This window comes from Anoplopoma fimbria, chromosome 11 (assembly GCF_027596085.1).
Source record: "Anoplopoma fimbria isolate UVic2021 breed Golden Eagle Sablefish chromosome 11, Afim_UVic_2022, whole genome shotgun sequence".
In the NCBI taxonomy this organism is placed as follows: domain Eukaryota; kingdom Metazoa; phylum Chordata; class Actinopteri; order Perciformes; family Anoplopomatidae; genus Anoplopoma; species Anoplopoma fimbria.
Window position 1 is genome coordinate 8,712,284 of NC_072459.1, and position 23,996 is coordinate 8,736,279.

The following is a 23,996-nucleotide window of genomic DNA, read 5'->3' on the forward strand; positions in this document are numbered from 1 at the left end:
GTAAAAGATTTAACTCAAGTGGAAAACAATAGTGTATATTCTTAACTATATATATTTCATAGCTGTTTAAGGAAAGGCACATTATGTTCTCTAAAAGGTAACAAGTGGAAATTTTCATTCAAATCTGACACTGAATCTAAATTAATGTTGTTAATCATAGACATATACCAGAATGAACTATTAAAGTTTCCCCGGCATTTAGAATACAGAAAACAGTGGCATTACGTAAACAAACGGGCATCTAAAGGGTTAACATTCTGACAATGAATTTATATTGGGTAGTTATGATCAGGACTAATGTTGGTTAAAAGATTTATCTCAATGAAAGTGGAAAATAATATATATAAATATATATATATTACTTTATGGCGTGGACATGTTTTAACAGAGCAACTTTTTTTAAATTCCTGCGGCAGTTCTGGTCTGTGTGAAAAATACTGAAAAACAAACTTATTATGGATTTATTGCTTTATTTGGATTTGGACACATTTGCTAGGCAACAGAGATTTATATTAAAAAAACGAACAGACATACTAATGACCATTTTGTCAAGGTCACACACAGACACACTGTAGTCCTGATTACTGGCCTCATTCTAACTGAAATAAGGCAGACAAACAGACGTTGGACTGAACTCATCACGTTAATGCGTCAGGGTTACATTTTAGTAACAAACTGCTACCAGTTCCCTTTCAGTGGTAAAATTCCTTTACTGTATTAAGAAAAAGTAAACGACTAAAACATCGGCACATGACAGTGGTTCACTAGTGCAAAGTTAAAGGACCGTACCAGAGGTTTAGTATGTTTCAGCTCATTCACCACAACCACATACACTTCATATCTCAGATTATTTTTGATTCATGAATGTATTTTATCAACTTTACAGACACCAGCCATTTCCTATTTGTATTACTACAGTATTAAAATCAAAGTTAATTTGGTTTACATCACGTCTGCTCTGACTTTACATTATGTTTCTTCTTTGTGGAAATTAAGTGCAGGATTTTCACAGGTGCATCATGTTCTGTGAAGCCAGGTGTCATGTTTAAGAAGTTGAAACAGTGGCTGATAGACGTTTGTCCTAAAGGAAAGGTCACAAGGTTCATCCTCTGGGGAGGAAAAGGCTCACAGAATTTCATTGCACCTCCTATTAATTATAAGATTTATTGTGCAAGTGGAAAGTTTAATTTAATGCCAGCAACGAAGCAAAAGCTGGAGGTTGCCAAAACTATTATGATTCATCCTCTGACAAACATGAACATCCACAGCACATTACAATAACTTGTGGAAACTAGAGTTGAAATGTCTCGACCTAAATGTCTTTGGGTTTTGGACAAAAAACAAAACACCTGTTGGCATCACCTTGGAAATTGTGACAGGCACTTTTCTTACCATTTGCCAGTTGTTACCTGTGACAAACAATAATAATTCATCATTCTTAGAACCCTATAGTAGAAAGTTGGGCTATAAGCTCATGAACTCTTTCAAATCAAAAGTGTATGTACATGTGCTCCAAATTTCATGGCAACCTGTCGGATAGATGTATATTTTTGCATAATGAAAAGGCCAAGAGTCACTGAAAACATGAGGAATCATGAAGAGCGTTTCCACCAGAGGTCATGAGATATCATGAAGAGACCAACCAACCTCTCCATCACTACAGCGGGCTTTTTAAAATGTGATTCGTAGTAAATGGGCTAATAACTCCAAAAACACCAGAATGATCCTTTAACTCACGCAACCTCCAGGCTGCTACACACAGTCAGTGCTGACGGACTGTAAGCCCCTCGGTTCCATTCTCGACCAGCAGTTCAGCAGAACGACCTGCAGCCTGTCGGTTTGGAACTCGGAGTAGTAAATAATGACCGGCCTCAAACATTCACACCTGCAGTTTGAAACACAGAACACTCGTCTCCTAACTAAGGCACCTTTCCCCTATCTTGTTTGAATGCTTTCTGTGAGTAAGCGGTGAGCACAGAGGCTGCAGTCGGTACGGAGGCTCAGCAGCATTTCTTCCCTCTCTTCCTGCGGTCTCTGTCTCTGTGGGCGTTGATGTTGACCGTGTCCTTCTCCCGCTCTCGCTCCCTCTCCGCTCTGTTCTGGCTCTGCTTCTTGGCACGGAGCACCATGTGGGTGAAGGCCATGAACATCTGAACAAAGCAACAAAACAAAGTCACAAAATGATGGTGCAACGTTTTAAGTCGCTTAACCTGCATGTGCGATTCTCAAAGCACGCGTAAAGGGTGAAATACACCTCTAAATACGCTGCCAAGCAAATAACATATCTGTGCTCCAGTCGTATTTGCACATTGTTTAAATGTAGTGATCTGCAGACATTTGGTGCTGAATTGGCCTCTTTCTATGCAGATTAACCTCAATGAAAAGACAAAAAAAATAGCACTGAAATAGCACTGAACTCTCTTCAGAGAGTTGGTGATTTTTTTCCAGTGAGAAGCATCATCATGCTCCGCTCAATCACATTAAAGCTAGGGTGGGTATTAATTAATTAATTTCTTTACTGTAATATTTGGCAAAACTGTCCTAATAGCCAGTCAGCTATATGTAGGTGAAGTGCTCTGAGAATATCTGCTCATAACTTTGCTCTCCCCTGCCTCTGTGGGCCGCACCCAAAAATTGCCACCGCTCATGTACACTTTGACCAATCAGAGCGAGGCTCCGATTCTCCGTTCTTATTGGCTGTGGGACTGTCCGGTCACCTTGGCAACGACGTTGGTGCGTCCCTGCGTGTTTCGTCTTCCTATCAATGTAACTGAATTCACATGAACGCGCATAACTGACGTTCGGTGGGAGGAGCTACAGCAGGTAGCGTGGCAGGGAGAGGCCAGAGAGCACGCGACGGAATCTCAACGGCTGTTTTCGCCCACCCTAGCTTTAAGTTTACGATGCAGCCAATAATGCTCCCTTTATGTCATTGTTGAAAATAAATGAGAAAAGAAACAGATTAACAAATTTAATAAAAAATAAGGTAATTATGTAAAAGGAACAAAGAATTATTTCTTCCCTTCCCCTCTGCATAAAGGGCAAATTGCACTCAGCTTAAAAACTTTCTTGGCGCATTTGTGCTGTAAATTATTAGCTCAATATCTTCTGTGAATCGGACCTTGTGACGAGGCGGTTCATGGTGCTATCACAGCAACAATCATTCAACTGAGGTTTCAGACTTACTGGAAAATGTTGCAGCAATAAGACGGTTGAAAAAAGCAATAATCTGTAACTGAACTATTTGTTTCTTAAGGTAATTTGACAGAAAATATATCTCAAACTCAACTATAACATTTACTGTTTTTTTAAGCGTTAATGTTGGATGTTTGGACTGTTACAAAAGGAAAACATGAAACTACACATTTAAATATGCTTCAGTACCATTACCAGGCCAACAGAATAATACATATGTGTATAAGAAATGTTAAAGAGTGAAGTTAATATAAAATAATATTAAAGTTACCTCTTCTACGTTAATGTTCTCTTTGGCACTGGTCTCGAACACCCGAACCCCCATCGACTCCCCAAAATGCACAGCATCCTGGGTATCCACCTGTTTCCTGGAAGGGTCGTCATTTTTGTTTCCCACTGAGAGAGTGAAGAGAAAATAAATCATCTTTATTTCTAATCTTTCAGGTGCAGGCTGGTACAAAGTTACCTTTTTATTGGTTTTCATTAATCATTGCATATAAATACTAAAACAAAGTATGAATTTATCTTTCTAATAAGTATTTACTGTGTAGACCTCCACTGAGAAAAGTGTTGAAAACTCATTAAGTGTCCTACTTTTATACTTTGGTGTTACAGAAATTCTTTCATGAAATTAACCGGGCTTCATCTTGTTTTTAATCTCATATTTTAGACAATTACAGAACACACAGGAAGTCCTTTTCATCGGCAAGAAGTTTTCCAACATTTTTTTATTCAGGAACTTCATTTTTATTTCAGCAACACAAACTTTGGCTTAAATCATAAACTTAAATAGGAACGTACTATTTCTGCTTCATTGCAGCCCACTGCTCCTCCGGGATGGGTTAAATGCAGAGAAATAATTTCCCCATTGTGGGACTAATAAAGGATTGATTATTATTATTATTATTATTATTATTATTATTATTAAGGTACAGTTAAGAGGAAAAGAGAGGGAGCTGACATATAGAATGTACTGCAGAAAAAATATTTAACTGATTGAATTTTCCCTAAAATAATAGTGGAAAATATTAAACTGAGTGGAAGAGGTTATGTTGATTTACATTTGTGCTAAACTCACCCATGATCTTGCAGACGTTGTCACAGTTCTGGGAGATTTCATTTAACCACCTCTTAACATTTACAAAGGACTCTGGATTTGTCACGTCGTAAACAATAATGACACCATGGGTGTTCCGGTAGTACCTGGACAAAAGGAAAGAAGAAACTGAATTAATTGAGTGATAAACCACTGGGGCTAAAAATGAAAACGAGGAAAATTCCAGAACACAAAAACAGTTTTGGTGTTTGCATATTTACGTTGATGTGATGGTTCTGAATCTCTCCTGACCCGCCGTGTCCCAGATCTGCAGCTTGACCCGCTCTCCATCGATGTCCACTGTTCGGATCTTAAAGTCCACGCCGATGGTGGTGATGTAGCTGCCTGCAGGAGAACAGAGGACATAAAACATCTGAGTGACTGACACCCTGAACTGCCTCTGTGTGCAGCCACATGACCTGCATTCATCTCACACAGACAAACAAGCTGCATCATGTACATCAGAGTAAGATTCAGACCAACAAGCTGCATCATGTACATCAGAGTAAGATTCAGACCAACAAGCTGCATCATGAACATCAGGTTAAGATTCATCTTGTAGCTGCATCTTGGCAACACAAACATTTAGGGGGATTTCTTTACTTTTGTTTTTTAACCTGGGTTTTATTTTTGAGATATTTTCGCCATCATCATTTCTATCAGCAACATGAACGATCAGATGAAACCCTCAATTTTACTAAATGTATTTGGAAAACAAAAAAAAAAGGTAAACTTATATAACCAAAACTATTAATATGTTATAAATGTCAAGTAGCAACTTGTTGTTTAAACTTTTGGACCTATATTCTTTGATGGTTGAGCAAGAACACAGTTTCTCTATACAGTCACTTTGACTTCCATTAAAACATACATTCAGATCTCTGGGTTAACTGGAGATTTGTTAAATATCATACTGGAGACTGCAGATCTTGGCAAAGACACTACTGAATAAAATGTTACCATAACTGATTGATGCAAGGGCAGAATCTAACATGCATATGCACAACATTCACTTCAGTAACAGAATTGTTTGGGATGTGCATTCTTTTTCCTCTAAAATATAGTACAAAGATTTTGCCTCCATAATCAATCATATATGTTGATCATGTGTTTTCAAATGATCTGGTATGTGTCGAATCATCCAGGCTAGGGGCCAATTATACTCATGACAGTGACGGTTTGTGAAATCTGGTTTTTTTTGCTTGTTTGTGGGTGAAAAATAAAATTTAAAAAACAGGGGGATTTATATAATCCCCACTGTGCTGGTCGCCCATTAAAGCTCATCCACACAGAGGTCGTCAGGACGGTTGGATTGAGTCCACATTGACTCTCCTGTTAGTTTAGCAGCACCTTACAAACCTTCCCTGCGTAGTTCCACTCACATTCAACCAGAGCGCCGGTCTAATGAGCCAGAATAACTGTGTGGTATGAAAGGCCTTTTAGTAGAGATTGTGGCAAATGTGTTTTCTGTCCAATGGACACAGCTTTGTGTGTCAGATATTTTAATCCAATCATTGGGCCTCATGCAGGAACATTTACTCTGGTACGAGTGAGTCACGTCCTAACTTCAGATCAATGACAAGCCTTAACATGATGAACATTCTTTAGAACTGTAAATTAGCATAATTAAGGCTCCAATAATACCATATGAGGCTGCATGACCTGTACCATGTGTTCTTTACTGAAGTCCTGCTTTCATTGATCCATAAAGGAAAGTAACAGCGACAAATAAAGAAGACCTGGTTCCATATGAAAAATTATGATTGAACATGAGGGCGACAAATAATTTAAGGTGTTGAATTGTATACCGTTTTGTTATAAAAATAAAATCCGATTTAAATTATTGGTGACATCATTGGGATGTATGAAAACATTAAGAATTATATTATAACTCAAATTGCAAATGTCTACATGTTGTCTCTCTCTGCTACATACATGAGTAGACCTGATAAAAAGGATTACTTCTCTGCCTAAAAGAGGAACCTAATGTGTGCCACTGAGGATTCTGGTCCAGTTAGGACTAGTTTTCTGCTAATAAACATGATGCATTTACTGTGATTTGAATTGCAGCTGCACTGCGGTAACTCACCAGAGAAGGAGTTGTCTGCAAAGCGGAGCAGAAGGCTGCTTTTCCCCACATCTGAGAGGGAAACAGATCAGAGGGACAAGATTAGCAGGAACACAACTAAGAAATGAATGTGACCAATCAGGAACAGATAAACCAGTCATGTCTCCATTTACTAATAAAAGATAAGACCATCCCATCCTGACTGACAGACTCCTTCACATTATGTCATCAAACAAACAGGAGGGGCAGGAAAACAAAAGTGAAACAAAGTAAAAAAATAAGGGAAAGGTTGAACTCACACAGGAGATAAATCATCTTGAAGTGTTTGATTAAAAAGAGATTAAAATCTTGTAAAAGAAATCCCTAAATAATCTTCTGAAAGTTGCCCTGAGAGAACCAGTGGCAACTTGTTCTAAAAGAGACTAGACAAACCAGTATGAAGCAGCAGCAGGCTGGGAAATAACAGTTTCTCTCTCAACTATCACAAGATATTAAGTGTACTCCAAAAGAATATCTGTGTAACCGAAGAGGAAAACACTGAATTGTTGCATTTGCTTAACAGCTGAATATCTGCAGGTCTGATGCAACAAAAAGTATTTAGGTAATGGTGCCCGAGTATCAACATCACATTGCATTAAAATACCATGATTTATCAATGATGATCATTTGTTCCACATTTCTTTGGAGTCCCAGAAGCAACAAATGCCACTAACAGGCTGCCTGATGAGTCAGAACACCAATAAATAACATAGTGGGTTAAATTATTTAAATGTTTTGTTAAACAAGACAAGGAAAGCAAGCCAAACAATTAATCTAAATATTTTATATTCCAAACCACTTGAAGTTTCTGCAGTTTGAGTCTTACTTAAGATAAAACATATGACTGATGCAGTTTAAAGTTTACTGCTTCTGTTTGACGGAGAACCAGTTGGTGGTTTGAGACTGGTTCTTACCGCTGTGGCTCATTTCTTCATTATAAATCCCAGTCAGACACAGTTTGTGATTCCTCGTTGTGGTGCAGTTGGAGGAAGTTGCCAGTGACTGAAAAGTTACTGTAATGAACCTAAATGTGGTTGTCAGCATATAAAGTATACACATGAGCATCTTTACTGCCAAACGTAAAGATAAAGTTCAGACCTGTTTCCTCACTAAAACTCTTTTAGATGTAATAATCAGCGTGCACAGAAATCTACTTAACTTCTTTTGTTACTAGCTTCCTCAGTATTGTCACCAGCTCATAAAAAAGCATGCTTTAAATGTTGATTTTTTTTTGTTTCCTTGGGAACCCTTACTATGTCTTTACCTGCAGACAGTCTGCTAATGCCGTTTGTCACTTCTGGGACTCCATAAACAACATTAATCTAAAATGAATAAAAAGAAAAGCACTAACTGGAGTCTCCAATGATGAGCAGCTTAAAGAGATGATTGTAGTCCTTCCCTGCCATTTGGAAGGCCTCTTACTGTATTTCCCAGTAGAATCAGTTTCATAGGAGGAGGTGATATTCCTGATCCCCCCAGTGATTTTGGTTTTTCTCCACCTTCCAATGCTATGAGCTCAGAGTAGCACAAGAGTTTGTCCAAAAATCACAGGCATTCCCGTGCCAATAACAGGACATTCCAGTTGAATTTCTGCACTTTGTAGTTTTTTTGGTTTATCCCTTTTAAGTTTCAGAGCAGACGTTCACGTCATTCTCACAGTGAAACCACAGCAGCCGGCAGAAAACGAAGCGTTACTGGGGATTTCTTTCATTCATGATTCTTGCTCGATGGCTGCGAGCGGCCGCAAGGTTCCACTTTAGTTCCAGTTCCACCCAATGACACTCCAGAAGGGGATTTCCAACTTGTGACGACTCGTCGATTTTTACACACGCTCGCTGATTTTTCACATTCACAGTTGTGTCAGTGCAGCGTGGACACTCCCTCCGTTCTCCTTTGGACACAGTCCCACAGTGAATGAAGCGTCTTCACAGATGTCTATGCTTTTAAACACTGAAGGCACACATGTGAGGCTTCATGATCAGAGGGGGAAGATGGCACTTTGTGATTGTTGCTCTGACAGACAACTGATCATAAATTCACTTATTTCATAGTTATTGCCCTGAACTCTTCCACCACTCACTCATTAACTTCATCCCTTAATAAAAAATAAAAAAAGGAGCGAGTCACAGAGATGTTCCTCTTTTTCACTGCCGTTCAGTCGTGCTTACATCTGCTGAAGTTCCTTTAAGCTCATCTCTGGATTTCACCTCAGTTCCTTTAAGCTCACCTCTGGATTTCACCTCAGTTCCTTTAAGCTCATCTCTGGATTTCACCTCAGTTCCTCTGGTGGTTCAGTGAAAAGTCAGCGGTTCCCTGTTACCTGAAGCAATGAGGACTCTCACTTCTGTCTTCTTCAGCTCAGGTTAAAAAAAAGGTGCTGAACAACAAGAGAGAGAGAAATAATAATAAGGGGTTAAAGAAAACACATCAAATCAGTGTGTTAACTACTGTGAAGAGGTGGAATGTAACTAAATACATTCCTCAAGTACTGTACCTCAGTACAAATACCCTTTATGCTGCTTTATTATGTTACTCTAGTACATCTCAGAGGTAAATATTGTACTTTTTACTACATTTGTCTGTCAGCTATAGTTTTTCTTCTCAGATTTTTCACCCCCTTCCCTTCCAGTTGAAAACCACGCATCTCCAGATGTGTTGATGTTGAATGTTTGTGATAAACTGAAGGATGAAGTGTTTCCTTTATGTGTTGAGAAAATCCTCCTACTTCTTCAGATAATTAAACTCTTTAAACAGCCTCTTAGTTTAGCTGGAAAATGCATCATCACAAAGCTGCTAACAGGATGTTTATCTTTTTAGAAATACGCGTTTCTCACAGGACAGCTACGCTTCAAACATATGATGATTTTATAGAATATGATGCATTGATGTAGATTAAACCAACCAATAGGATATAAAGTTACACTTAGCACAACCTTAAACATCTACAGCAGTAAAAGTACATTTTGGTTATAATACCTATACTTAACATTTTGAATGCAGTACTTTTAGTTGTGGTGGAGTAATTTCACAGTGTGGAATTAGTTCTTTTGATCTGAATAATCTTTCACCACTACCATTGTGATTATCAGTTCATTTTTCTGAGTGCTGTGTGTTCTCTTCCTTACCTCCCTCTCTGCTCCTTGAAAAACAGCTGAGTCACTAAATATAACTTCCTCATCCTGCTTCATCCTTCTTCCTACAACTTGGCTGTGTTAGCTCAGTAGCAACAACCAACCAAAGTTCCCTGACAGCCCGCCTGTCTATCCGTCATTCCCTCCCCATGCCTGGCACTGAGCTAAATCAGGAAGTTAAACTGTGGAGTTTGGTTAGATAAGGTTGGGACAGTTTTCCATGAAAACAGGAAGGGCTGAATCGGTCTCTGAAAGTAGAATACTATACATTTAAATCAATACATTATTGTATAACTAGAGAAGACGAATTAAAGAAGCATACATACAGTTTGAGACAAAAAAAGTCTAAATATGTTAATATTGTTTTCTAGCACTTACCAATAGACAATCAGATTGTTTTCCAAATATTTAGAAGGTAGTCTGGTGTAAACTTCATTGACCAGTGGCTACAGGTCCACTGCTTTAACATTAAACTGATATCTGCATGCATAAATGAGACTAACATTTAATGTGGTTGTAGTTGAGTTAAACAACAAGGTTTATGTGCGACGCTGACCAGCAACTCACACTGAGGGACCGACACGCCAAACTCCATGTGGAAATCTCTTACTTTAAGGATAATCGATATCATGGGACTGTCTGAGCATGCATGTTACTTGTACCCATGTGTGAATAACAAGTCACTTCACCCTCTTTAATACGGCACATGTTGTGGGCTTATCTGAAGCTGAGAAACTTTGAAACTTTACATTTTCCCTATGCAGTCTGGAGCGACGGTCTCCGGGCCTGACCCCGGCCTGCCACTGACTTACTCCCGACACCAAGACGTCAGGAAACTTCTCAGTCTAACTTTGAATAAGACATTTATAAAACAAATAATAAACTTACTTTGGTGGTTAAGTTGTACTTTGTGTTCTTCTCTCACGGGGTCATGTTTAAAGATCCGCTGTAGAGGTTGTTTTTGTCCCGTTTGCTGGATCACCGCTCCGGTCGGAATGTCTCCCCGCCGGCCACACCTGACTGTCTGCAGCTGATGACCCACTCTCATCATCTGATGCTGCGTTCACGTCATGTGGGGAAATCCTGCACCGCTTTGTGTCAACTCATGGACGAGTTTTGTTTTCTTAATTTGGTCCTTGTAAGGTTACACATAAATGTAAAGGATAACAGGGATCACTGTATCCATCCCATGTTAAACACACACACACACAATGCAAACAACTACAGATCCAAGCTATTTTCTTATTTATTATAGGTTCCTTCCACCAAAAAAGTAGAAGAACATTTAGGTGATTTTACTTACATCACTGCTACAACACTGCTTCAGCTTTCACACAAATACATGTTAAAATAGACTGCTGAATTGCTATTATGTAAGATTTATGTGAAATGAAACTAGCATTAAAGACAAACCCAACACTGATGTCGCAATCCCAGTTTCAACATCGCAACAGCAGCCAAAACCATTGTCACAGTTATCATTAAGTAATCTTTCAGCCGGTTTCTCCCTCACACAATCTTGGACTAGTTGTTAAAAGGTCATGAAATTTAGTAACTATCACTATTTTAAGGTCAGTTAACTGCTGTATTAGAATAAATCTAACAATAAACTGTGTAATACTATACACCTCTAAATAGAGGATTTAAAGCAAAACAAACAAAATGTGCCATATATTTATAAAATGATATACACGCAGCTCATTTGGAGCAGCAACCTATTTTAAACATGATTTTTTATTATAGGTTCCTTCCACCAAAAAAGTAGAAGAACATTTAGGTGATTTTACTTACATCACTGCTACAACACTGCTTCAGCTTTCACACAAATACATGTTAAAATAGACTGCTGAATTGCTATTATGTAAGATTTATGTGAAATGAAACTAGCATTAAAGACAAACCCAACACTGATGTCGCAATCCCAGTTTCAACATCGCAACAGCAGCCAAAACCATTGTCACAGTTATCATTAAGTAATCTTTCAGCCGGTTTCACCCTCACACAATCTTGGACTAGTTGTTAAAAGGTCATGAAATCTAGTAACTATCACTATTTTAAGGTCAGTTAACTGCTGTATTAGAATAAATCTAACAATAAACTGTGTAATACTATACACCTCTAAATAGAGCATTTAAAGCAGAACAAAGGACAAAACAAATGTGCCATATATTTATAAAATGATATACACAGCTCATTTGGAGCAGCAACCTATTTTAAACATGATTTTCACCTTAACCCTCGTCTTTTAGTTGCTTGACAATGACAAAAAAAATTCACCAACATTTAAATTCCGCTATATACTGTTTACACTGAGAAATATTACTTGTTTTTTTTGCATTAGATTAAAAAATATGGCAATATTCAACTTAAATTTCAAATCAAGTTCTTGGGTCTATACTGAATTGGTTAGCACTACTTTTAAAAGGTTGAAGATTTTGAAGGATAAATGGTGGTACTATTCTACATTTCTGTTAATGCAAACAAATCCCAATACGTCCAAAACCAACAAGGTTGGAGTCCGTCTCTCAACCTACTGAAGACATAAATCTCTAAAAACACAAATGTATAGTATTGCGTTAAAAAAAAAAAAAAAAAAAAAAAAAAAAAAAGGCTCAGGAATCTCCTAAAACAGTTAGTCACTTTAGTATTTAGGAGGAAATAGAGCATTTGTTGGGGACTATTTTAAGCGGCGGATTAATCCCCATCTGGTGCTTTAGTGAGTATTTGTATGTAGGATTGAGTCAATAAACTCCAGTGTGTTTATGGTGATGAAGGAAAAAGAGATATCAGGCTGTGATACACACAATAAATGTTTAATGGATACAATTATTGTTGATTTGGGTGTTTTTGCAGAATTTGTTGATGGGAGAGAAAATATCACCAAACTATTCTTAAGTTTGATATCCAACAATAACCACATGGAAAAATTCCACACAAATAAAATGTACAATTGTCTTTTATTAACCATTTTCAACAAAGAAATTAATCATCAATTAAACATTTCAGTTTCTGCTCACATTAAATGGAAAGTTGAATCTGTTACATGATAATAACCAAAATACAGACCGCTCATATCTACAGGTATAACGCAACAAACAGTACAATTACAGAGGAACATTGTTAGAGTTACATTTAACTTAACTGTGTCTGCGTGTGTGTGAACGTGTACTTTTCTTATTCAGCTCATAAAAAGAAATGTACAAGCCAGCTTCGGGTCAGCGCTGCTTAAAAAGCAAACAGGTTGATAACTGAATGTCGGGGGGGGACTCGTTTTGGTTCTGAGCCACCACACGGAGGTTTATCTACTGACCGCTGGCTGTGAAGTCCACATTTGTGTCCAGTTCAAACCAGCCGGAGCTGAACAGAGAAACAACACAGGAGAAGAAGAGATGCGCCTCAAGTTGTCGGCTCATTTCCTTCGTCTGCTGCTTGATGAGCGGCTCGGTGACTGTCTGCTGCCACTCCTACCAGGAAGGAGAGAGGAAATAAATCATGATATTATAAAGACACCGTGTGCACCAGCATCACTTTTTTTAACTGGTGGAAAAGATATATTGTGCTGATAAATGAACTAAGTGATAAATAAACTTTATTTGAATAGCACATTTCAACAACCAGCACAGGTTATACGCAACAAGTTGAAACATACGGCAAAATATAAAAAAACAAAAAGGGAAGCAATCACAAGGTTTGCATATTATTTTTGTTCTTCATCTGGTGTAAATTTCAAGTACTCTGAATAGTCAGTACGTTTACATCTGACTGTTTAGCTAGAAATTAAGACAATTCGATAGTCATGGTTTCTGCCTTCCCCCAACACATGACAATTGTGACTATGTTGATTCTGTTTGGACCTCATGAGTTGCCATATTCTGAATACTGAAATAGAACCAAGTCTGATGAAGTACAGTTTTATATACTCATGTGTGCATTTGTTGCGGATTATGAGGATTAACCCTAACAAAACTTTGATCAGCACACTACTCAAGACAAATGTCCATGAAGACAGCGGGATAGCCGCCATGCAGTGGCTACAGACCTGCGGCTCGGCGACTCCGGCGCTGCTCTAATGTACTTTGGAGGAGAATAACTGAGTGAGCGGGAATCTCTCAGCGAATCAGCAGGAACCCTCTGAGGCACGGCAGGGCTGTGAGGAAAACAAACGCTCGATCAAAATCTCAGAGACAAAACGCTGCTCGAGAACTCTAGTTTGGTGTCAGAACAGTTCATTATGCAATACACATCTCTAATGAATGATGATTGTATTTCAATTTTCAACAATCAGTGTTTTCTCCCCGTCATGATCCTTCAAACGCAGCATGAAAAGGTAAAAGCTGATGTTCCCTTGATGATGTATACTATTATTTAATTGACAAGCTACTATTACCCCCCGAATTATTTCATACAAAGGTAATCAGTTCGAGACAATGCAATTAAAGTTTGCACAAGTCTCTATCAAATAAAAAAGTCCATTACTGAAATGTTTCTTTAAAGTGAAAAAAAAGATGGAGGTTTTGAGCAACTGGCCAAAGATACTTTATACTGACAATGATTCAATTAGCAGAAAGTACTGTCTTCAGGAACAGCAGTTCTCAACAAACCAGAAACAAAGTTCTTACCTCGCTTTCTTAGTTTCCTTTTCATTCTCCGATGAGGAGGATGAGGAAGGAGAGCTCTGAGCTTTGACTGTCTTCCTGTTAAAAAGAAAACATAGTAACAGGGTTATGATCAATAAGTTATGATTAATCACAGGGGTGTAAACTCATCAGGGCAGAAAAATGTGACAGAAGCTTTTTCTCTTTTAAATATCAGCTTCAAAATGTCATTTTACATGAGATTTCAGCTTGATGATATGAAAGAACTCACCCTAGATTTAATGAAATCTTACTGCTACAAAAGTAATGTAATGAAAAACCCCTCAGTGTGAACACAAACCAGCTTCAAGTCTGTTAGCCCTCAGAACAGGCCACGAGGTGCACCACTGTGGCAAGAAGGAGGAATTAAGGCGGAGAACCAGGCGGCTGACCCGACCAATAGAGACCCGCAGACCAAGAAAAATGCAAAGAATCTACACGAATCACACAAATAACTTATTTTGGATTCTAAACCGAGATTTTTGTTAACACCCCTGTAATCAGTAGAACAATTATTGTTATTTGATAATAAACAATAGCAAAGTTTGTTCATCTAAGCACACCTTTCTGCGTCTCCTGCTTACCCTTTTCCTTGCTCCGCTTCGGAGTCGGAGCTGTCTGAAGAGGATGATGAAGAGGAGGAGGAGGAGGAGGATGAGGACGAAGAAGAGGAGCTGGAGCTGCTGCTCCTGGTGGCTTTCTTGTTTGCACTTGCCTCGTTCCCATTGACAGCGCTCTCACTTCTGACCGGTGGGTCCGGCGGTGGAGGAGCCGTCACCGGTGAGCGCTTCCTGCTTGACTCTCGAGATGACGGTTTGGTTTCTGGTTGGCTGCCAGCCGGAGGAGACCTTCTGGAGGGAACATCAGGGCGCCTGGAGTCTGACTGGGAGCCTCTGATACCTGAGGTTGGGCCGTGGGATGAGTCTCTGGAAGGACGAGGTGAAGAAGAGGAACGACTTTTCTGCTCTGGCTCTTCGCTCTCTGTTCTCATGTCTCTTTCTGTTGGTGCTTTTGTGTCTTGCTTCTCTCGCTGTGGTGAAGGTGAGGATGACGAGGAAGAGGAGCTGGAGGAGGATGAGGAGGAAGAGGAGGACCTGCGGGGTGGTGGTACATCTTTAGGGAGGGGAGGCTCCTTTACTCTCTCTCTCTCCTGTTCTACCTCCCTCTGCCTGAACCTCTCGTTTTCCCTTTCTCTCGCCCTCTCTCTGGAGAGGGAGCGACTGCTCCTCCTTCTCCGCTGTGGAGACGGAGAGCGCCGGGACCTGGAGGAGGAAAATATTAAAGACAGTTGGTTTTGATCGAGATTGAGCATGTCATACCTCCCTACCATCTTCCTGGCATCGTCGTAAAATACCAAAAAACCTAAGCTGCTCTTTTTTCTACATTATCATTAGCTACAATCATTTTTATTGACCTTTAACATAAATAAGTGATTTTTGTTCATGTTTTGCATGAACAAAAATGCATATTTTATTTCATTTTGAGCTTTAAACAATACAGTTAAGTTTAATAAAATATTTTTTTCAATTGTAAAAAGTAGCATTTGTTCACAAAACAAGATTTTGCATGGGGCCCCTAAAAAGCTAAAATCGTCCCTGCTAGACAAGATGCAGCAGCAGCAGCCTGTTGCCAAGGACAAAGTGTGTTGGAGAGATTTCATTGCAGCCTTGTCAGCCGTGAGGGATAGCTAGTTAACTTTAGTAACAAGATTTGAGTTAAGAGTTTTGACTCTTCATAGTTATGTAAAGTCATCATCAACTCCCTCACTGTAAATACAAACGACTCCTTAAACAGTCTAACGTTAGCTACCTGGTTTCATGAAACCTCCCATTGTTTTTTCTGAGTAGAGCAAAGGCTCAATAAATACCGGGTAAAAGATTTGAATAAACTGCATGTCAGGTTTTTATCTTACCTGTTGGGGGGGTTTGGCCTCCTCGGGCTTCTGGACCTGCTGCGCCTTCTTGGGCTCCTGGTCCTGCTCCTCCTGGCAACCCGCTGGCGTTCTCTGTCCCTCTCTCTCTCCCTCTCCATCTCCCTCCCTCTCCCCCTCTCTCTCTCTCTGTCCCTGTCCCTCTCCCTCTCTCTGTCCCTGTCTCTCTCCCTCTCTCGGTCCCTTTGCCTCTCTCTCTCCCGGTCTGACCAGGCCGGTGGAGGAGAAGCTCTCCTGGATCGGGGTGGGGGTTCCTGATACTGCCTAGGTGGAGTGCGGCGTGCAGGGGGGGAGGTGGTGGGTTTTTTGGGTGGGGAGCGTGACCTCCTGGCTGTGGAGCTTGACCGCGCAGGCCTCCTGGCTGTGTCCCTCTCCCCTCTTCTCTCCCTTTCCCCGACTTTGGCCTCCACCCTGGTTTTCTCTGCTTCGGCCTCAGAGGGGGAGCAGCTGTTACCGTCTCCGCCGGCGTCCGCTCTGTTGGACGGTGACGGAGGAGGACTGGGGCTGTCCATCTGTGTGGGGCTGTAACGCTCCTGACCCTTTTTCCGGGGCATGTTGCTCTCTGCAGGAGCTCTCTCCTTCTCCCGTTTGTCTCCACCTTCTCTCTCCCTCTGTGGGCTTTCTTTTCTACCGTTGGCTATATGTCTTTCAACTGCAGCTCCAATGGCGGATGGTGCACTTTCCAAGGTGCTGCTTTTTTCCATCCCTTCCGTTCCAGCCTTCTTGGCCTTGCCCTCATCTTCAGAGGATGAGGATGAAGAGGTGGAGGAAGAGGAGGACGAGGAGCTATCACTGTCACTATCGCTGCTGCTGCTGCTGCCACTGCTGCTGCCACTGCTGCTACTACTACTGCTGCTCTCTTTTTTTTTCTCAGCCTGTTTCTCCTTATCATCGCGTTTCTCCTTCCTCAGAGGGCTCCTCGTCTTCTCTGGCCTCTCGTTCGTTTCTGGTCTTACGCTCCCGCCTTTCTCAGCGGGTCTTGGTCCGTCTCGCCTACTTTCTGCAGTCGACCCGACATCCTCGTCTCTCTTTCTGCCGCCTTCTTGGCCTCGCTCTCTGTCTTGTTCCCTCTGCTTGTTAGGATGACGGTCCTTCTCCTTAATGACCTCGCTATCTTTTTCTCTTCTCCTGTCGTCTCTCTCTCTTTGACGGCCGTTGGTGACAGGTGAGCGGGAGGCGGGTGACGGGGAAGTGCGGGACGGGTGTCCTCCGTCTCTTCTCCTGTCATTTTTCTGTTGGAAAGGAGACGCCTCTTTCTCCTGTCTCTTACCAGGTTCTCTCCTGTTGTGCAGATCATTTGTAGCCCTAGAGTCCGGACCTCTCTCAGTCCTACGCTCCCTCTCTCCACTCCTCTCTCTCCTAGCCCTCTCCTTCACAGGTGGAGGCGAGGGAGACGGGGAGTCACGTCTTATCTTTTTCTCCTCTTTATTCCTGTCTTTTTCCCGATTAGCATCTCTGCTCCTTTCCCTTCTAGTCTCCTGTTTGGGAGGAGGAGGAGGAGGAGAAGGAGAACGGGATGAAGACGAGTCATGCCTGGTCCTCTGAGGAACACTCTCCTTTCCTTTGTCCCTCCTGTCTCTGCTTCTTGAACGCCTCCCTTTGTCCATGTCTCTGCTTTTTGAAAGGCTCCCTTTCTCAACATCTCTGCTTCTGGAGCGCCTCCCCCTCTCCCTCTCATTTTCTCTGCTCCTTGAACGCCTCCCTCTCTCCATCTCTCTGTTTCGGGGACTCCTTCCTTTCTCCCTCTCCTTTTCTATGCTCCTGGAACGCCTACTTTTCTCCACCTCTCTGCTTCTTGAACGCCTCCCTTTCTCCCTCTCATTTTCCATGCTCCTTGAACGCCTCCTTTTCTCCATCTCTCTGCTTCTAGAACGCCTCCCTTTCTCCCTCTCCCTGCTTTTTTCTAATGGTGGTGGTGGAGAAGGGGATGAGGAGTCATGTCTCCTCTTGGAGGAGGTCTTCTCCACGTCATTCGGCCGCTCCTTTTCTCTCTCAAGATTGGGCTTCTTCTAGAAGAGGAAAGATTTGTTGGTGTCATTTTATGTTCACGATAGCATGATAAAAGTAATCAGTTTCAATTTAGTTTGGGATACTATGAGCAAAAGAAACAGATCTAATAGAGCGTTTTAAAGGGTTTAGTCCAGCTTCAGCCTTACCCCTTCTCCTCCCTGATGAAGTGGAGTGTTCTCCTCGTATCCCCGCCTCCTCCTCTCTGGCGATCTCCCTTTTCTTCCTTCATCAGCTTTTCGTGCAGTTTGGTCCTGTTGACGTGATCTCAGCTGAGCTGGAGACTGGCTGTTGATATCAGTGGGGAAAAAAAAAATCGATTTAGGCCAATACAGTACGTTTAAACACTAGTCCTAAAAATGTCTGAAGCTTCAGTCTTTATAGCTACTCCTTATTGCCAGAATTATTTTTTTATAACATCATCCCCATCATATTGTCTCATACCTGTGAGCAGAGCTAGAGGAGCCGCTTCTGTGTCGCACTGCTTTTGCTTTAGGAGGACTTGAACTTTTATTCTTCTTTGTCGTCTTCTTTGACTCCTGCTGCTTCTCATCTGAAGAACTTTAAGTGGGTCAGAGGGGACAGAACTTTAAACACAACCCTGTATATTCAGTGTAATTGTTCTAAATGAAAAACAGAAGCAGGTTTAAACCAAAACTCTCTCTTTCCAGTAAGATGTTCTATTTACAGTATGAACTGTGGCAGGACAGGAACAAAGCAGCAATGATCTGCTGGTTGCTTATGAGGCAAGATAGATATCAGATTTAAAAACACCTACCTGCTTTCTTCTTCCTCGTCTTCTGACGCCTCACTGAAACACAAAATTTACAGTCAATAATCACGGTCCACGTGAAATAATTAAATATATGATGAGGATACAGTGACGGAATACCGTTTCTTTTTCTTCTTTTTGGATTTCTTCTTCTCTCGTCGAGGAGATGGGGACTGACTCTCTGAGCTGCTGACAGAACAAAAAAATCTGTCAGACCTTTTTCCTTATTGTCAGGACCATTTCTACTCTTATCAAGTTCATTCTCTCACCTGTCTCTGTTCTTGTTTTTCTTTTTCTTCTTCCGACTGCGCTTCTTGGGAGGAGAATCTGAATTGTCTGAATCTTCCACCAACCTGAGAGAGCAAAGGCAGCAGATGTAGAGTCAGGGGCTGACATTAGGCTGGATGATGAATGAACATATTACACTCACTGCCCAACATTACTCTATTTAAGAGGCTGTAGCTGGCTCTAAAAGCTGCCTCTTACAGCTAGAATGAAGATATTGGTACCATATAAAACAAGGCGACCTAAGGCATCTATTGGTACCAACCATGCCAGCTTGTCTGGAAGTGTTTAAGAAGTTTTATGGATAGATAGATAGATAGATAGATAGATAGATAGATAGATAGATAGATAGATAGATAGATAGATAAAAGTGATATGGATTATATTACTTAAAAATACTGCAGGCCTTGCTTCCAACTTGATTCTACAATAACCCTTTAGATGAGTAATCCAAACAGAACACAATATAATATTTATTGAACTTGAGTCTCTAATTATTTGTCTCAAATGTTAACCATGTCTGTTTTAATAAGTGCTTGCGACTTCTCAAACGTGGCTTTGACTTACAACTCACTTCACAGAAAACACAGATATATATTATTTATCGTCATTCAGTCTAAAATAACTGAGATATGATTTTTGGTACACAACCCAGCACTAGCATGATCGACTTGACACTGTATATTGAATGTTTACTTTTTCAACTTTGCAAGATTGAAATGAAAAACAGCCCATATTTCGATATGCACTCCAGCACTGTGGGTGTGTTTCATCCTGCTTACGTATATTTCTGCTGCTGCTGCCTCTCCCTCTCCAGGCGTTCCTGCTCTTTCTTCTCCTTCTCTCTCTCCTTGCGGTCGGCGTGGAAGGATGACCCGTCCACATAGTCGCTGCCGATGCCAAAAGCAGCACGAAGACGGTCATTTTTCTGCTGGTTGGCTGCAGCCAGAGCATGAGTCTCTGTCGCCCTGAGAGAAAACAAACCACACAGCTTTGCATTACTGACACTGTGATATATGAACTAATGCAATGCTCTGGGAACTTGATGTTTACATTTGTCACATTTGTGTTGCTGTGTCAGCCTACAGAGTTAAATAATGACATTTTATGTTTCCTATAATTATTGTTTTTTGAAATTATAAATATTTTAAGCACATATTTAAACAGGCTGTAATAGTATACTGTAAGGAACCAATGCATAATGAAATTGTGGTGTTTGTTCATTGTTTTAATTTTTATGTGTAACAATATGTGGGTTCAACATTTCAATATTTACATCCTGCAGAATTTGTTTGCACCAAAGACAACTAACAAAGCATATCAGTGCAGCCAGTGATCTATCACTAGTCAAAATATCTTTAATTCCATCTAAACAACTTCTCTTTTCTTTTTTTTGTTGCCGTCTGTTTTCGTTGTACTTACGTTGGTCTGTCGGCGGTGACAGGAGCTGGCTCCTGCTTCTCCTGTAGCATCATTCGGAAAGTGTTCACCTTCTCATCGATCTCCTCAGCTGAATACCTGACCACCCAAACAGAGAAAGGGATTATATTATGTAGGATATTATTTAACACTGCACAAATAAATAGCAACAACCTTTTCATTATTCGTATTTCTCCCTCACTGTAGCAATCTACATCATTTGTCTTACCCTTGCTCCTCCATCATGTCCTGCAGCTCGGCACACTTGACCTCCAGCTGCCTCTTCCGTTGGTGCTCCAGGATGTCAGCATTCGGCTGTCTGTTGAGCTGGCTCTCCAGCCTCTCACGGTCCTTCTCGTCCCGTTCGCCACCGCGCTCATCCCGCGGCCGCTTGACCCGCAGGCTCGACAGGTTGCGCTGCACATAGCCATTAGTGCCGCTGCCCCGCGGAGTCGTCAGGCCAATCCCATTGTACATGGCTCTGCAAAAGAATAAAAATAAAGATATGAAATGGTATTTAGTTTATGTTTTATGGACATCACAGTAGCATAAGAATTGTAACATACATTTATGCACAAGGACCAGATGCACTGTGTTTGGTATTTGTGGCGAAACACTTATTTACAACACATGCCCACAGCAGCCTCGTTCAAAAAGGTTAAATACTAAATACGTTTTCCCTAAAATCCTACACAAAGATGCATAAACATAATACAGGTGTGACAACAGGAGTATTATGGGTGAGAACAATGTTGTTTCTCTTTTAGCAATGATTTAATAGACATCTCCATAGTTTGGCTCCTACAACAGACAAGACTGATTGTCCAATTTAGATTTTGCATAATGCAATTAAGGCTCAATCATTCCTTCTTACTGAAAACAAAAACTTGAAATAAAAGAGAATATATTGTTAAAACAGCATTATTCAGTGTCCGTTTCCTTTACGCAACAATCCCATTTACTCTAGTATTTACTTCCTAGTCTGTTTCTGTCATCTTTGAATGGTTAGGAGCTTCTACTAAAGGGTCCATAACAGGAAGGTTTTCTGAGGCCAGCATTTGGTTATCATTTTTCTTACAGCCACGATATCCAAGATCTTAATCTAACACACATCTTTTTATGTACATATCTCCAGAATACAAAGAAAAATAAAAGGATCATCAAAACTAAAAACCCATATCCTTGACAATAAACCTAAATGATGTATTTTAATCCCTTTTCCCCAATTTAACAGCACAAGCCTCTGCAGTTTTGCCATTTTAAGCATTTTAAAAACACTGAGGGACTGTGTATTCTAAGATGGCTGACATAAACTAACCAGTAGTGATTCAAGATCATTGTCATGGCTGTATCTCAAGTCCTACACCATATGAAGGTTGCTGACAAAACAGCAAAAACAGCAACGTTAGACTGTTACAGAAATAACAGAAACACAAACAAACAACTTAAAAATGTGAAAGTGTGTCAGCTTCTCAGCAACGTTGGTAAACGGCATTATGAAACATATGAGACATTGAGGGGATGTGTGTGTGTGTATGTGTCAAGTCTAAATAAATATCCATATTCAGATCATTGTGAGTTTAATATTTACAATAAAATTGATTTTGTTGCGCATTAACACGTGCGCCAAAACAGGCCTGTTGCTACGTCCAAATGTAAGAGAGCGGATTTCTGATGACTAAGGCGAAGATAAACTTACTAAATACTAAACTAGGATTCACAGAATACGGCTAACACGGCTCAAAACTCACTGTTGGGGTTAAGTTTAACAAGCAACACGGTGCATGTGGGGCTACACGTCCATAAAAGGCCCAGCCACACTTATGCGCAGCGAACAATTCCCATGTTAAGCTAGCATGCTAACGGCTAACGCGTCTGCTACGTACCAGGGTTTTCACCGGGAGCGGAGAGAAACACGGTGTCGGGAGGAGTCTGGCGATGGATGTCCGGTGGAATCAGAAACTAAAACAGACCTTATGATAAAGTCAGGCTTTCGAGCTGTGTGAAAAAAAATAAAGAAATATGGCTAGCGTTAGTTAGCTATCAGCTAGCTAGCTGGTCTGATCTCCGAACCAAAGGGAGAACGAGATGAAATCCAGATGACGTCACACGCACGTTTAAACTGCGATGCGTTCAGGTGTCGGGGGGGAAAATCGTTTTTATGTAAACACATTAAAACAGAGTGCATACAATGGTCGGATGAGTTATTATTATTTTGCTTAGTAGTGGATATTGTGAATTGCAGTATTGCCACCTCGCAAATGTTGTCATGTTTGTCACTATATTAAGATAAAAATAGATAATCCTTTATTAGTCCCGCAGCGGGGGGAATTTACAGGATTACAGCAGCATAGGGTATAGTGCAAACAAGAGACATAGTAAAAAAAACAAGATCAAAATAAGTATTATAAATAAGCAAATGAGCAATAAAAAACAGTAAAGAATCCACAGTAACTGAAATATACAGATATAGACAGAATAGACAGAATAATTATTATAACTATTATTGCACAGTGTATTTGTATTGCACAGGTTTTTAGTGTCTTAATAATAATAAGTAGAAGAATAGGAATATTAACAATGCTGCTGCGGCCGATGATTTTTATGATAATAATAATAATACTTATTATGTTATGTTTAAAAATGTTAATCATAATGATTATCGTCGTCAATAATAATAGTTTATCATCGTTTTCATCTGTCTGTATATATAATATTTCAGTTACTGTGGATTCTTTAGTGTTTTTTATTGCTCATTTATAATACTTATTTTTGATCTTGTTTTTTTACTATGTCTCTTGTTTGCACTATCCTCTATGCTGCTGTAATCCTGTACATTTCCCTGCTGCGGGACTAATAAAGGATTATTTATCTTATCTTATATTCATGAAAAAAAGGACACAAAAAGATTTTTGTGTTTGTGTTTGGCTTTTTGTTATTGGAGCTGGACTTTGTAAATCAAAGACTCGAGAGACCTCTCTAAATATAAAGTACTTTTAAGTTCACAGAGTGTATATTGTATTTGAAGAAAAAACTAACAACAACCAAAAATGAAGTAGGCCTATATGAAATGAGGACAAACAGAAACAGATGTTGTCATTAGTAATTATTTGTGTACAAGGATGTACAAAGTTGACTCTCAAGGTTCACCTTGTTGGTAAAGACGACCCCCTGTGGCAAATGAGAGAACTACAACTACTTATACTGAGAAATATGAAGGAACCTTCAAGGGAGACACTACTGTTTCAGGAAAAACAATCGGAATCTGAAATCAAACAATTTTACCAGACACCTGCATGTTTTTTTTTCTGTTTTGGCATCAAATATTGTAGTTAATATAGCTGCACATACAGTACCAGTAAAAAGTTTGGACACACCTTCTCATTCAATGTTTTTTCTTTATTTTATTTAAAAAATGTT

The 23,996-nt window shown here is 40.2% G+C and overlaps 2 protein-coding genes across 3 annotated transcripts; both read right to left on the minus strand.

Moving 5' to 3' along the window:
* Positions 1-456: 456 nt before the first annotated feature.
* si:dkey-16l2.16 (ras-related protein Rab-35) lies at positions 457-10,717 on the minus strand. Its single transcript, XM_054606898.1, has 7 exons — positions 10,418-10,717; positions 7,750-8,775; positions 6,381-6,431; positions 4,513-4,636; positions 4,274-4,398; positions 3,467-3,591; positions 457-2,150 (listed from the first exon to the last, which is right to left on the minus strand). The coding sequence occupies exons 2-7, from the start codon at positions 7,802-7,804 to the stop codon at positions 2,001-2,003; spliced, it is 630 nt and encodes a 209-aa protein (XP_054462873.1). The 5' UTR covers positions 7,805-8,775; positions 10,418-10,717; the 3' UTR covers positions 457-2,000.
* A 1,636-nt stretch (positions 10,718-12,353) lies between these two features.
* Positions 12,354-22,695, minus strand: srrm2 (serine/arginine repetitive matrix 2). 2 transcript variants are annotated; one of them, XM_054606901.1, is made up of 14 exons: positions 22,463-22,695; positions 20,806-21,057; positions 20,580-20,675; positions 19,940-20,125; positions 19,142-19,225; positions 18,993-19,058; positions 18,879-18,911; positions 18,545-18,661; positions 18,250-18,388; positions 16,076-18,102; positions 14,748-15,425; positions 14,149-14,223; positions 13,569-13,676; positions 12,354-12,993 (listed from the first exon to the last, which is right to left on the minus strand). In XM_054606901.1, the coding sequence occupies exons 2-14, from the start codon at positions 21,051-21,053 to the stop codon at positions 12,939-12,941; spliced, it is 3,912 nt and encodes a 1,303-aa protein (XP_054462876.1). In that variant the 5' UTR covers positions 21,054-21,057; positions 22,463-22,695; the 3' UTR covers positions 12,354-12,938. The 2 variants fall into 2 exon arrangements, with proteins under 2 accessions (XP_054462876.1, XP_054462874.1); XM_054606899.1 differs by having other exon boundaries at positions 18,993-19,061.
* Positions 22,696-23,996: the final 1,301 nt, after the last annotated feature.

What these genes read in the sequence shown, in the direction of transcription:
- si:dkey-16l2.16 (XM_054606898.1), bottom strand. Translation starts at nt 7,804, where the DNA reads ATGGCAGGGAAGGACTACAATCATCTCTTTAAGCTGCTCATCATTGGA. An exon ending in GCTCATCATTGGAGACTCCA is followed by an intron (nt 6,432 to 7,749) that starts GTTAGTGCTTTT and finishes TTTCCCTCTCAG; the next exon opens with ATGTGGGGAAAAGCAGCCTT. An exon ending in TTCAGAACCATCACATCAAC is followed by an intron (nt 4,399 to 4,512) that starts GTAAATATGCAA and finishes CCTTTTGTCCAG; the next exon opens with GTACTACCGGAACACCCATG.
- srrm2 (XM_054606899.1), bottom strand. Translation starts at nt 21,053, where the DNA reads ATGTACAATGGGATTGGCCTGACGACTCCGCGGGGCAGCGGCACTAAT. An exon ending in AAAAACAAGAACAGAGACAG is followed by an intron (nt 19,062 to 19,141) that starts GTGAGAGAATGA and finishes TTGTTCTGTCAG; the next exon opens with CAGCTCAGAGAGTCAGTCCC. An exon ending in CCGGAGTCGCCGAGCCGCAG is followed by an intron (nt 12,994 to 13,568) that starts GTCTGTAGCCAC and finishes CCTTCCTGGTAG; the next exon opens with GAGTGGCAGCAGACAGTCAC.